At 36.8% G+C, this 12,849-nt stretch overlaps 1 protein-coding gene across 1 annotated transcript; it reads left to right on the top strand.

Moving 5' to 3' along the window:
* The first annotated feature begins 1,897 nt into the window (after window positions 1–1,897).
* Window positions 1,898–11,223, top strand: LOC121395483 (traf2 and NCK-interacting protein kinase-like). The gene is made up of 16 exons (XM_041569054.1): window positions 1,898–2,103; window positions 3,045–3,083; window positions 4,556–4,639; window positions 5,052–5,198; window positions 5,492–5,605; window positions 6,243–6,326; window positions 6,974–7,006; window positions 7,232–7,297; window positions 7,519–7,575; window positions 7,885–8,124; window positions 8,222–8,312; window positions 8,420–8,538; window positions 9,081–9,135; window positions 9,443–9,521; window positions 10,229–10,380; window positions 10,753–11,223. The coding sequence occupies exons 1-16, from the start codon at window positions 2,065–2,067 to the stop codon at window positions 10,764–10,766; spliced, it is 1,413 nt and encodes a 470-aa protein (XP_041424988.1). The 5' UTR covers window positions 1,898–2,064; the 3' UTR covers window positions 10,767–11,223.
* Window positions 11,224–12,849: the final 1,626 nt, after the last annotated feature.

The raw sequence follows: 12,849 nt of genomic DNA, 5'->3' as shown, positions 1-12,849 counted from the left end.
TAACACATTCAAATTCTCCAATGGGTGCTTGTTATCTAAACCTGTTAATGAAGTGATTTAACCCTTGTGACCATCTTCATATATGTAACAAACAGGGGAAAGTTGTGCTCACCACTAGTTTTAAATCATTAGGCGGGGGTGCAATGAGGGTGTGACCACAAAAAACATATAGACAAATACAAGAGTCCTCTGCACTCAACCCATTATCAATATATTTAAGACAGCGACATTTTGTGCATACTGCTACTGAAAAATGCCTTACCCTTTAAACAAAACAGGGATTGTTTGTCCATATATTGCAATATATTTAAACTGGCCAACTACGTCAAAGTCATCCCATATCTGACCAGTCCTATGCTAAATTTTCATCTGATTCATTAAGAATTCTATGGTTTAATTATACATTTTATAACAAATTTTATAACCCCTCCAACTATAGTCAGGTGATCCCACTGGTGTCTAATAAAAGGGCAGCCAAGTTTGGGAGTTTTACTTTGAAAGCAGCTAGTAAGTTGCAGGAAAAACGTATTCGTCCCTTTTATAAAATGTATAATTAAACCATAGAATTCTTAATGAATCAGATGAAAATTTAGCATAGGACTGGCCAGATATGGGATGACTTTGACGTAGTTGGCCAGCTTAAATATATTGCAATATATGGACAAACAATCCCTGTTTTGTTTAAAGGGTAAGGCATTTTTCAGTAGCAGTATGCACAAAATGTCGCTGTCTTAAATATATTGATAATGGGTTGAGTGCAGAGGAATCTTGTATTTGTCTACATCTTCATATATGTGACATAAAAATATTTTTTACCCAGATATAGTGATGGGCGAATTTGCGCGTTTAGCTTCGCCGAAAAATGTGCGAATTTCGTGCGAAACTGCGAAAAATTTGCGAAACTGCGCCGGCGTCTCGTCCCGTTTTTGACGCCGGCGTCCGTTTTTTCGGAAATTTTTTTGACGCCGCCGAATTTTTGCTGCGAATTTTCGCGGGCGTTTCGCAAATTTATTCGCTGCCGGCGAATCACGCAAATTCGCCGCGAATTCGCGCCTGGCGAATAAATTCGCCCATCACTACCCAGATAGTGTTATCATCATGAACACTCATCGCATATACATCATAAATACCATAAATATCTAAATTAGTGTATAAAAACGTGTAAAAAAATTTACAAAACATTTTGTGATATCAAACAGTGTATAATTTTGTGTACTTGTAAAATTCATTTTGTCCACAAGATGTCACCGGTGTGTTTCATAAGCTCGTGTTACAGTGCTCAATTAAATTCCATATGTTACTAAAGTGTCCTAAAAGGAAAAGAGAAACAAAGTTGTAGCTAAATTGTATCCATAATTTATACAACATTTCCTTTCACTGTAAAAGCCACAGAATAAATAGAAAGTTTGTAAAGGAACTACCAAACTCTATTTATCCATTTAGATCAACTCTACAACTTACAACTTGATCTGCCCATTCATACCTTTTGGTGAGACGCAATTGAGTTCATAAATCCAAAAGGCTTCCCTTTTCAAAAGCGCTTTTCCTACATCACCACCTCCTGGATGCATTTGTATGTGCTCTATCGGCAGGTATCTAAAGGAGGAGGCACTATGTTTGGCCTCCGCCCAATGCTTGGCCACCGGCTGTTGGGCTTTGTCCTGTTTCAGGTCGTCTTTATTCTTATTTTTGACTCTCTCTGGGTCTAACGCTGCCCTAATACTCGCTCGATGCCTATCCTTTCCTTTAGCTGCCTCACCGTCTTGCCACAGTACAATAAACCACAAGGGCATTTGATTATATAAACCACTAGTGTGGAGGTGGGGGCTGTTTGGGCCTCATATATATATATATATATATATATATATATATATATATATATATATATATATATATATATATATATATATATATCGGGATATTACATAGAACAAAGTATTGGGATTACTAAACTGTTTCTTTACTAAATGGTTTTCTTTTTTTCTCTCCACAGAAGAATATTTTATCGTATCAAAACAACAAAAAAAAATCTAACATCTAACAAAAAACACAACTAACATCAAAATGTGGAAAACTATTTTCAAATGTTTTTGTTTTCGCAAGGTAAGGATGTTGTTTTTTCTACTTGTCCTCAAACTCTGTTACTGGATTATCTCTGAACATTGTTCTGTTTGTGACAGTTGCTAATACTATAACTAGTGATGAGCGAATTTGCGCCGTTTCGCTTCGCCAGAAAATTTGCGAAACGGCGAAAAATTGGCGAAACGGCACCGGCGTCTTTTGACGCCGGCGTCCGTTTTTTCCCGACGCTGCGAAATTTTTTTTGACGCGGCGAATTTTTGCGGGCGTTTTGCATTTTTCAATTATTCACTGGCGGCGAATAGCGCAAATTCGCCTCAAATTCGTGCCTGGCAAATAAATTACCCATCACTACTAATAACATGATGATGAGATAGAGACAGACTGACTGCTCCTCAATATATCTGTATTGTGCTACAGTCACTAGTGCTGTTTCCATTCATTTTTGTTATATGATTTGGCTTTAGTATAGGGGATACAATACGTTCTACTTGTGTTTGCACCAACTATGTCATTTACAGGGATGGGCGAATTTTTTCGCCTTGTTTCGCCACGGAAATTACGCCCATAGACTTGCATGGTGGGAAAAAAACAAATGACGCCCATAGACTGTAATGGGAGTCGTGACATTTCGCCGGCGGCAAATTTTTGGCGAAACTAAACGGGTCAAATTCGCCCATCCCTAGTCATTTAATACCAAATCAGTCACTACAGATTACTGACCCAATAATCAAATCCTTATTACCATATTTAGATTGCTGATAACTCCCAATATCTTGTGATTTGAATTCAGCTTCACCAAATCCAAAAACTGAAATTGTATTTAATATGTGCTTTTATTACAATCAAATACATTTATGTGTTTTCTATTAACTAAGGGAAGTTGGATTTATATCATTTATATAATTATAGTTTTCCTATTTGCTCATTTCTTTTTTTGTAATAATTCTTTTTTGTCTTCTTAGAAAAGAAAAGTTAATCATCCAACCAAAGAATCTGTTGTGGTAAGTGATGAAGAATTGGACAACATTAAAAGAAGTGACACAATTTTCCTATTAGTACTATCAAAACCAGATTATTTCCTTGCCTATAGATTTATACCTTGATGAAGCTGCACCATCAATTCTTACTGGTCCAAAAGAAAAACACTGGGTAAACTGGATTTAGCCCGTTTATTCACAATTGGCAACATTTCCCAATTATTTCTCATCTGAATAATAATGTCCATGACTTGATAAACATGGGCACCTTCCTTACTTTTAATGTCATTTAATAGTGACATTCAGCTACAGAATAATCCATTACCATTTCCATAGATGGCACATTTCATAACGGCATGGACTTTATTGTTAAAACCGTTTTCTTTGTTGATGAAAACTCATTCTCTCCTGTCAAAAGGAAAATACATTGATTTTATATTTATCAAAATAAATCCCTATACTGACCGTGCATTTATTTAGACATTATTATTATATCATATTTACTCATATTAGTTATATCTAATTAAAAGCATATTTTTCCAAAACAAGCCACACTCCTTTAGTCATAACTAAGCATATATGATAGGCCTTTAATTGCATAAAGTAACACCACCATTTTTTCGCTCAACTGTTTTTATATGTGGTGATTACTATTATTAGTATCATTACCAAAGTTCATTTTTCTGATTAGATTCCTGGGTCTGCCCCCTCCCCAGCCAAGTTCCAAGCCTTTTCTAGTGGGCCCAGCTCCAAAAGTTTAACCACATTTTGACATGAGAGCTGTTAGCTCAGTGCTCCCCATTGGAACATCACAATATTCCTAGAGGAGAACACTGATCTAACAGTCTCATATCATTGCTCTTAACCAGGATAACCTGGTGATACTCTGCAGGAAAGCAGAAAAGAAGTGGTATAAAGCCATGGGGCTGACCTCGGCATAGTTGATTGGGCAAAATGGTTACTATTAATGGAAACAGAAGAATTTACCATTTAATATGAGGTTTTTTGAACAGCTAACTATAACTAATGAACTCCAAATATGTGATATAAATAAGACTTGCATCTATGTTTGGATCATTAATACTTTGGGGGTTATTTACTAAACTCCGAATGCAATACCCCAAAGTTTACAGAGTTTTCAGGAGAAAATTTCAGAAAAATCTTAAAATTAGTGAAAATCTGACTTTTTACCGCAAAGCAAATTTTCGGGTAAATGTAAAAATAAATAAGCATAAAAAAACCTGAGCGGACTTTGATAAATAACCCCCTTATACCCTTGCCCCCCAACACATACCAGAGATGTGTGGCTCTAATCTACTTTCCTCTCTTAATCATGTACAACCTGTTGGCAATGCCACTTGTCAAGTAAGTTGTACAGAAACATAAAATTGATTGATTTTATGAAGTTGAGTGAATGCTTTATGCAAAGAACATGCTAGATATTGAACTACAGCATTATAAGAAGTTCATCAACTAACTAACTTTATTCCTTTTAGGAATTAAAACCAGAGGAAGAACTGGAGCCGGCCACAACCATCTGCCAGGTGGCTCCAGAAACCCCTGATATTGACATCTGTCAGGTAAGAAAAATGATATGGTTGTAATATAAAAAATATTTTAAAGAAATATTAAACCCATATTCACTCTGGGGAGCAAATTTGTTAGGCACCACCAACTTTGGCACTGGTGAGCAGGCCCGGACTAGCAATCTGTGGGTTCTGGCAAATGCCAGAGGGGCTGCTATAAGTTACCATAGCAAGTCAGTATTTAGTGGCTGGTGGGGGCTGTTTGGGCCTCTGTTTAACTGAAATGCCAGGGCTTATTTTAATTCTCAGTCCGGATCTGCTGGTGAGCCTGTCCCACCTCCCATTCTGAATTGCCTGCAAGTGCAATTTGCTTATGGCCTCATATAGAGGGGTTTGGGTGTTGCAGTTCTTCTTTATTCAAGTGGGTTCAGTTCACATATCTACAAATTCTATCTCCTCTAAACAGGAGACAACGCAGAAATCAGGCAATGACACCTGCCAGCCTGAACTCGAAAACCAGCAAGAGAGTGCTGAAGTAAGCGAGGAAAACCAGCAAGAGAGTGCTGAAGTTAACCAGGAAAACCAGCAAGAGAGTGCTGAAATAAACGAGGAAAACCAGCAAGAGAGTGCTGAAGTAAACCAGGAAAACCAGCAAGAGAGTGCTGAAGTAAACCAGGAAAACCAGCAAGAGAGTGCTGAAGTAAACAAGGAAACCAGCAAGAGAGTGCTGAAATAAACCAGGAAAACCAGCAAGAGAGTGCTGAAGTAAACCAGGAAAACCAGCAAGAGAGTGCTGAAGTAAACAAGGAAAACCAGCAAGAGAGTGCTGAAGTAAACAAGGAAAACCAGCAAGAGAGTGCTGAAGTAAACAAGGAAAACCAGCAAGAGAGTGCTGAAATAAACCAGGAAAACCAGCAAGAGAGGACTGAAGTAAACAAGGAAAACCAGCAAGAGAGGACTGAAGTAAACAAGGAAAACCAGCAAGAGAACGCTGAAACAAACGAGGAAGTCATCAATGAGGTATGAGCAGAAAGATCTAATTAAACCTTTATATTAATTTATTAATGATATCTCCCGAAACACATATGGACTTGTGCCTTGAGACAATATTTTCACACCGAGACTTGTAGGATAAAAATCCCACATTCAAAATAAAAACACAGGGCATGTATTACACAATGCATTAACATTATCTCACCCCTACGGGGTAGGGTCCTCCATCCTTTTGTCTCCTTGTCACTGAGCATTTCATTTGTATTGTAATTATATTTTATATTTATGTGAATTGTATTTCTAATAATGCACTTACTGTCACTTATTATTGCAGTGACCACTTGTTTGTTACTACTAATTTATTGTTTTGCTGTACAGTGCTTTGCCCTCAAGGAGTGGTATACAAATAAAAATATACATACATACATCTCACTTGCTTATATATAAGGCTTGATTCAGAATATTCATTAAGCTGAATTGATACAATAAGAGAAATTATGGTTTTTAAAAAAGGACACAGCCAAACATAACAATCATTCACCCTGCACCACAACTCTGCTTTCTTTACTTATTTATGGACATGAAGTTTGGGTGTTGCAGTTCTTTTTTAAAATCAAGGGTTCAGATCAGTCATCTAAAAATACATTTTCTTTGTCCTAAATAGGAGATAGCAGAGGAATCAGGCACCAACACCTGCCAGCCTGAAATCTCCAAAATCTCTGAGGAGCAAGTGGGCGACAACAACCAGGTAAGTCTTAAAGCCTTTAAAAGGGTTTGAGCAGAATTATTTAATTAAATCTTTCATTAGTCTATATTTAAATGGTCTGCTCTTCTGTTTAATGAGCTGCTGCTCAGAGACTGATGTAGCTGCTTGTAATTTGAATTTAGACATGTCTAAATGGCTTCTCAAAACCAATCACCAGTTAACTGAGAAGTCTTCTATTTTTAAAAAAAAACAAAGCTCTTCTCAAAGCTAAGTATAGTTCAGCACGAACCCTGATTAATGAAATGATCTCGAAACAAAAAAATGTAAACGAGAAAAATGTGCATTTTTTTTTTTCAAAGTTTTTCTCAAGTTTTTACTGAAAGCTACCCCTGAAAACCCAATTTTTGGAAAAACACAACTCGATCTTTAATAATGTACCCCCATAATGTCCGTTGAAGCACCTGCACTCCAGGGTTCAGTTCGTCTAACAAAAATAAGTTCTCTCTTTGAACCAAGATGTACCAGTAAATATAAACCATAGTATACTTTATATGTGTGAGCCTAGCTATGTTACCGAACATATTGACAACCCCTCTCCAGTAAATAAACCTTTCCTTTTCCTTCAAATTATAATTTTAGCAGCTCCCCAAGAATAGTTGATCTAAAAATATGTTTTTTGTCTTCCCCAGGCATATCAACATCTACTTGCAACTAAATACCCGGTAAGCAGCTGTAGAACTGTATTTTGGAACACTAAGTGACGCAAAAGCTCTACTTTAATGGTTTGACTTAAATATTCCAGTCCTCAGCCTTCTCCCCTAATACACTAGTTCCCAGTTCCCCCTACACCCCCTGTGCTTCTTTCATGTTGGAAAGGTTATTTGTCCAACTGCCTTAAATTCAGTTTTGTATTTATCATGTTTTTTTATACAATGCTATTTTTTTAGAAGCCACGGAGTTATGTACAAGTCCTGGAGCCCATCGGAGAGGACAGCTACGGTGTCATTTATAATGTAAGATATTTCAGTTAGTGGGTTATTTTTGTCATATTTTGGGTGATTCTGTAAATACAGCCAATTAGTTGTACCCTCTAGAGTTTTGTCCCTTCTTTGTTTTCTTGTGCTTCTGAAGCTGCCAATAAACCTTCCCATATCCACACAATATATGCGTTTGCTTTTCCATAATGTTCCAAACAGTAATGATCACAGAGATTCTTTTGCTTCTTTTGTTGTAGGGATGGCACCGTAAAGAACAAAAGGAAGTGGCAGTTACCATCATGAAAGATGAAGAGGTAATGTGTCTTGATACGATTACTATAATTAAGGACTAATAAGCTTTTTTGTAACACCTACATTATGATTTGTAGTAGTAGGGTAATTTGCTAAACTAATAACTATGTAACTGTAAAAATAAGTGAATACCATTTGAAAAATGTATGGGATTTAAGAAATAAAAGAACTGAGAGTGTTAATCATATTATGCAATTCTCGTGTAGAGATATTACAATGTTGATGTTTTTTTAGAACTACAAGTTAGGTCGGGGTATTTGAAATAGTCATTTTATTGTATTGACTTTACTTTTTTTTTTTTTTTAAACTAGAAGCAGAAAGAAGTCCTCAATGAACTGCAGGTTCTAGAAACCATTTCTGGCCATGGAAACATCATTGGCTATTACGGGGCATATTTCCAACCTGCCTCTGTAAAAATGCCAGAATATGAGGGACTGTGGATTTCAATGGAGCGTTACAGTGGGACATCAGTAAAACAGCTCTTTAACAGCAACATATCCCACTCCTTGAAAGAGGGCTGGATTGCTTATACCTGCAAGGAGGTATTAAAGGTATGTCTCAAGTGAAACTCCTTGGTACTGTTCTGGATAAATCTAATTCATTAAACGGCAAGAAAAATATTTATATTTTCACTTTTCCTTTATTCAGGGCCTGTGCCACCTTGATAAGCACAAGGTGATTCATCATGACTTAAGGCCAAACAACATCATGATAACATCTGATGCAGAAGTGAAGATCAGTAAGTGATACCAAAAACCTGAACAAACGGATATTTATTTCTATCGTCATGGTGGGTTGCATTTATAAATGAAAATTAAAATTCCTGCTTTTGTTATACAATTTCAGGTGATGTCAGTTATGCCACCATTGGTGAAAGAAGTAATAGTACTGCAGGTGCTCTTCCATACATGGCACCAGAAGTACTGGCCAACACTAACTATAAGGTCATAGAATACACCTCTAAGGTATTGTGATGTCTTCTCTCTCGTTTTATATATAATGTATGAACTTATACAAGGTGCACTGTGTGATCTTTTTAACTCACTTCACATACCCCTCTCATAACAGTGAATACAAAGCTGTAATATGGTTTCTGTGATATGAGAGGGAGAATATGAAGTGAAGGAGAGAACTGCAGGGCACAGGAATGTTAGAAACCAACTTCACTTGACTCTTTATGGGATTTTCCAACTCTGTGTGACACACTCAGCCTGGGGTGTTTGGGGTCATTTTTTAAAGATCGCATCACTTCAATACTTGGAATTAAAATTTTACATCCTCTGATTTTACATTTGGTCCCACCAATATATCATGCTGAATGAATTTTCCTGATTTTCCAACACATAATATGGGGGTTTTACTATATTTTCTTACAAAATAGAATTATTGTGAGGTTGCAGATGCATAGATAACAAAAGAATCTGAATGATCTGTAATTGTTTTTTTCATGTGACCTGTGTATATTCTTTTCTAATAGTTGCCTTTTCTTCCATATTTCAATATGTAGGCTGATGTATGGTCACTGGGAATCTCCGCCCTTGAAATGGCAGAAGGATACTACCGTAAGTAAACCCCAGTGTGTGTGCTATAGTGCATAAAGAACTGTTTGTAAAAAGGTTAGAGGACATTTAGGTGTCACGCTTTAACACAGGATATTATTAAATATTGAAAACTATGGGGCTGGTTAGTAAGGGGCTGATTTACTAAAATTTGAATTTGCCAGTTCCAATACCGTTATTTTGTCAGTATGCTGGCAATCAAGTAACAAATATACAATTAAGTTAATTAGATTTTTTCAAGATTTGTTGTTTTTCAAGTAATGTTGTGATTGTCAATCATATTCTCATCTTGTATTTTCTTCCAACCTAGCATTCAGCAGATTTCCCAGCCATGCACGCATCAAAAGAATAATGCATGGTCCCGCTCCAGTATTGCTATGGGACTCATGGTGAGTGATTTCCACTGAAACAGGAAAAGAGGGTGTGGTGGAGAGGGTGGGGAATGAAAAGGAAATGAGGAGAATGTAGGGATATTGATAATGTGGTAAAGGGGTGTACAAATGTGAGAGTCAAGGAAACATTTGGGGAAATAGGCAAGGGAGAAGTTATGGCAAGGGGGACATTGGGGTGAAGTAAGGATAGGGAAGAGATAAATGGGAAAGAAGTAAGGGGGAAGATAAAGTGTTATATGTGTAAATGCTCAGGTGCAGGAGCTCATGCTTAGCTTAAGATCTTGGGGTTATTATCTGGCAGCCAATAAAAGCCAGGCCAAGATGTTGGCAAAACCAGAGACATCATATTATGGTAGAAGGTAAATGTACTCTAATAATTTAGGGTTAGTAAGTAAGCAAAATAGACCCCCCTAATCAAGCAGATCAGTTGAACCATTAGAAGGGAAGGATCTCACTGTCTATTACCTTCTTGAACAGCTTTTGTCTTGTTATGCTTTGTCTGTGTTGTTAATTAGGCACAGAGTAACATGATCAAGATCACAATGTTTAACAAAAGGACTTTACATAAAATAGAAGCTTATGGGGTATATAGGGCACATGGCTGTGCTGGTTCTATTTCCAGTCTTTTAAATGCATGAGCTCTGGGAATTTAGTTATTATACAACATGAACAATTATAATTTTGCATTTGTTTCTTTTTTCCAGGAGTGACAACTTCCATGATTTTATAAAGAAATGCCTCCAGAAAAATCCGGATTGGAGGCCATCTGCAGAGCAGCTACTGTCACACCCCTTCGTTCGCAACATCTGGAATGAAAGGGGTGTGAAAAGTAATATCAAGTGGCACCTGCAGAGAGGTAAGGGAACTGTTGATTCTCATTATAGTTCACTTGATGTATAGACCATATCCATCTACTGCTCTTATTCATACAATATTCTCTGGCTTTCATAAATATACTATAATTCTGTAACTAAAGCCCATAAAGCCCATAATAAAGGGTGAGATTGTATTAGAGCAGAGGTCACTGAACTAGGCCAAATCTATGAGAGAGATAAATATGATGAGATGGGAGAAAATGTTATTAGTTGTAGTAGTTATAGTTGACCTTTAAATTAGCAGCAAAGGGAATGAGATATAAATAATAGTAAATAAATATTTAAAAAAGTAACAAATTTCAGAATTATACACATACCGTCTCCATGGCTAACACTGAGCAATCTCTCCTTAGAAATGAAGCACTGAAGTAAGAAAACATCATGGCAGCCATCGGGGGAGGGACGGGGGCACATGTACAGGGGCCCTATGTCATCTTTGGGCCCCGCAGAAAAACTTGGTCCCGATGGCAGCTAGAAGATTGACAACAGCGATTCACAAGATTTACATCAATATTATATTTTAAATAATAAACATATTAAAAATACATTGGCCCCTATTGTATGTTTTTTAATTGGGAGACATTGTTAATAACCTCCAAGCCCCCTCATATCCATCTTCCTTTTAATATTAGTTTTAATGACCTGGACAAAATCCCATAAACAGTCTTATGTGCTTGTTTTATCCACCCTGGTCCTGCTGGTAATTCCTGTGTTCTATTAATGGGTTCCATCAATATCTTTTCTTGCAGCAAGTGAGATGGCTAGTGCCATTTTTAACATGGTGCAGTGTGCCAGGGAAAATGTCTGCAATATTGTCTTCCCTCTAGCGCTCCAGAAGAGCTGTTCATTTCAATATAGATCTTAATAATAATAAATCATAATAATAATAAATCATACTAATAAGAAATACTAATAGTAAGAAATAGTAACAAAATAGATAAGGTTGACAAAAGTACATTGAATTCAACCTTTTTTAAAAAAAAAAACAATTGAACCTCTCCAATATACCTTGATGGAAAGTAAGCCCAGTCTCTGGATCAATTTTGTACTAAGAGTTCATTTTAGGAACTTATTTTCTCACTTTCCCACCCAACCCTTTCTTGAAGCTTTCTAATGTATCTGCCAGTAGAACTGATTCAGGGAGAAAAATCCACAACTCTTCCTGTAATAAAAATATTTTTTGCAGCTAAGATGAAACCTCCTAATTCAAATAGATGTTCTCATGCTTATCATGTCATAGAGGATTGCCTCTTTTTGAACCCTGAGGGGTTAAAATGGTTGTTCTTTAAAAATGGTGTAGGGCCCCATAGGTTTAATGGCCCCCATGGCTTCAATTAATTAAAACCCCATGTACCATTTCTACTTATTTTGCATACCAAGTTCATTGGCCCTTAGGTTGATAACCATTTCTTGCATTACTGTAACATGGTGATTTGCAAGGGGTGGCCCTTCCATTGAGCCTGGAGTCAACAAGGCCCCAGAAATGTTAGGCCCTGAAGTGACAACCCCTTTAAAGAAGTCAGGGAACAGGGACCCTGAGAACAAGGTTAGCTAGTGTGCAGGATAGCCACTGTTGTAGCACTCTCTAGAAGGAGTGAGTCAGTGAGTTTAGTTATCAAAAGCAGCTTCAAGCTTCACCAAGTATAGGATAGATGGGAATAGGTCTCCTGTAGGCTCTGCTTGCTTGTAGTGAAGGTACCAAATACTGACAAGGGAAACAGGCTGTTTTTCTATCCTTGTTCAACGTCTATTGTAGGGATCCAGACCACATGAAGTACTGTAAACCTGGAAGGTGAGCCCTGAAAGTTGCACTTCTGCGTTTAAAACTTTGCAAGGGTTTCCCTGCATCTACATGTCTGGTGTGCCAGTGTGCTTCTTTTACATATATATTAGGAGGTTGCCGTATTGTCCATCATTGAGCACCAAACTTACTATGTAATATACAATAAGGGTGTCTGAGAGCCCCTGAGCATCCCATTATTAAATAAATACACATTCATCAAAATATAACAGTAAATAGACACTTGTTCCTGAACAGCAATTATATATATATATATATATATATATATATATATATATATATATATTATATATATATATATATATATTACAATATATATGTATATTACAATAGACAGTGATGCAACTCAATGTTCTCTGCAGGAGATTCGTAACACCAATACTGTAACAAAGCATTGTTATCATATGGAACAAGGGACACAGAATGTATGATGCAAGTCCATGGATCGAATGTTCTCCCGGATCCATAAGGTTATATACGGGATTGGGGTATTGGGTTACAATCAATATTCCCAGTTAGCACAGGTCCTGTAGTTCCATAATTAGAATAAATGCATCAATGATCTATCACCCTGCCTCTATACCACTTATCCATTTAGCTTTTTTAAATAGAAAATGAGAAATAATTTTGCAATAAAAAGACATGACAA

The sequence above is a fragment of the Xenopus laevis genome, chromosome 7L (genome assembly GCF_017654675.1).
Source record: "Xenopus laevis strain J_2021 chromosome 7L, Xenopus_laevis_v10.1, whole genome shotgun sequence".
Classification (NCBI taxonomy): Eukaryota; Metazoa; Chordata; class Amphibia; order Anura; family Pipidae; genus Xenopus; species Xenopus laevis.
Note: the sequence above shows the minus strand (reverse complement) of the source record. Positions and strands in the feature narration are given on the sequence as shown.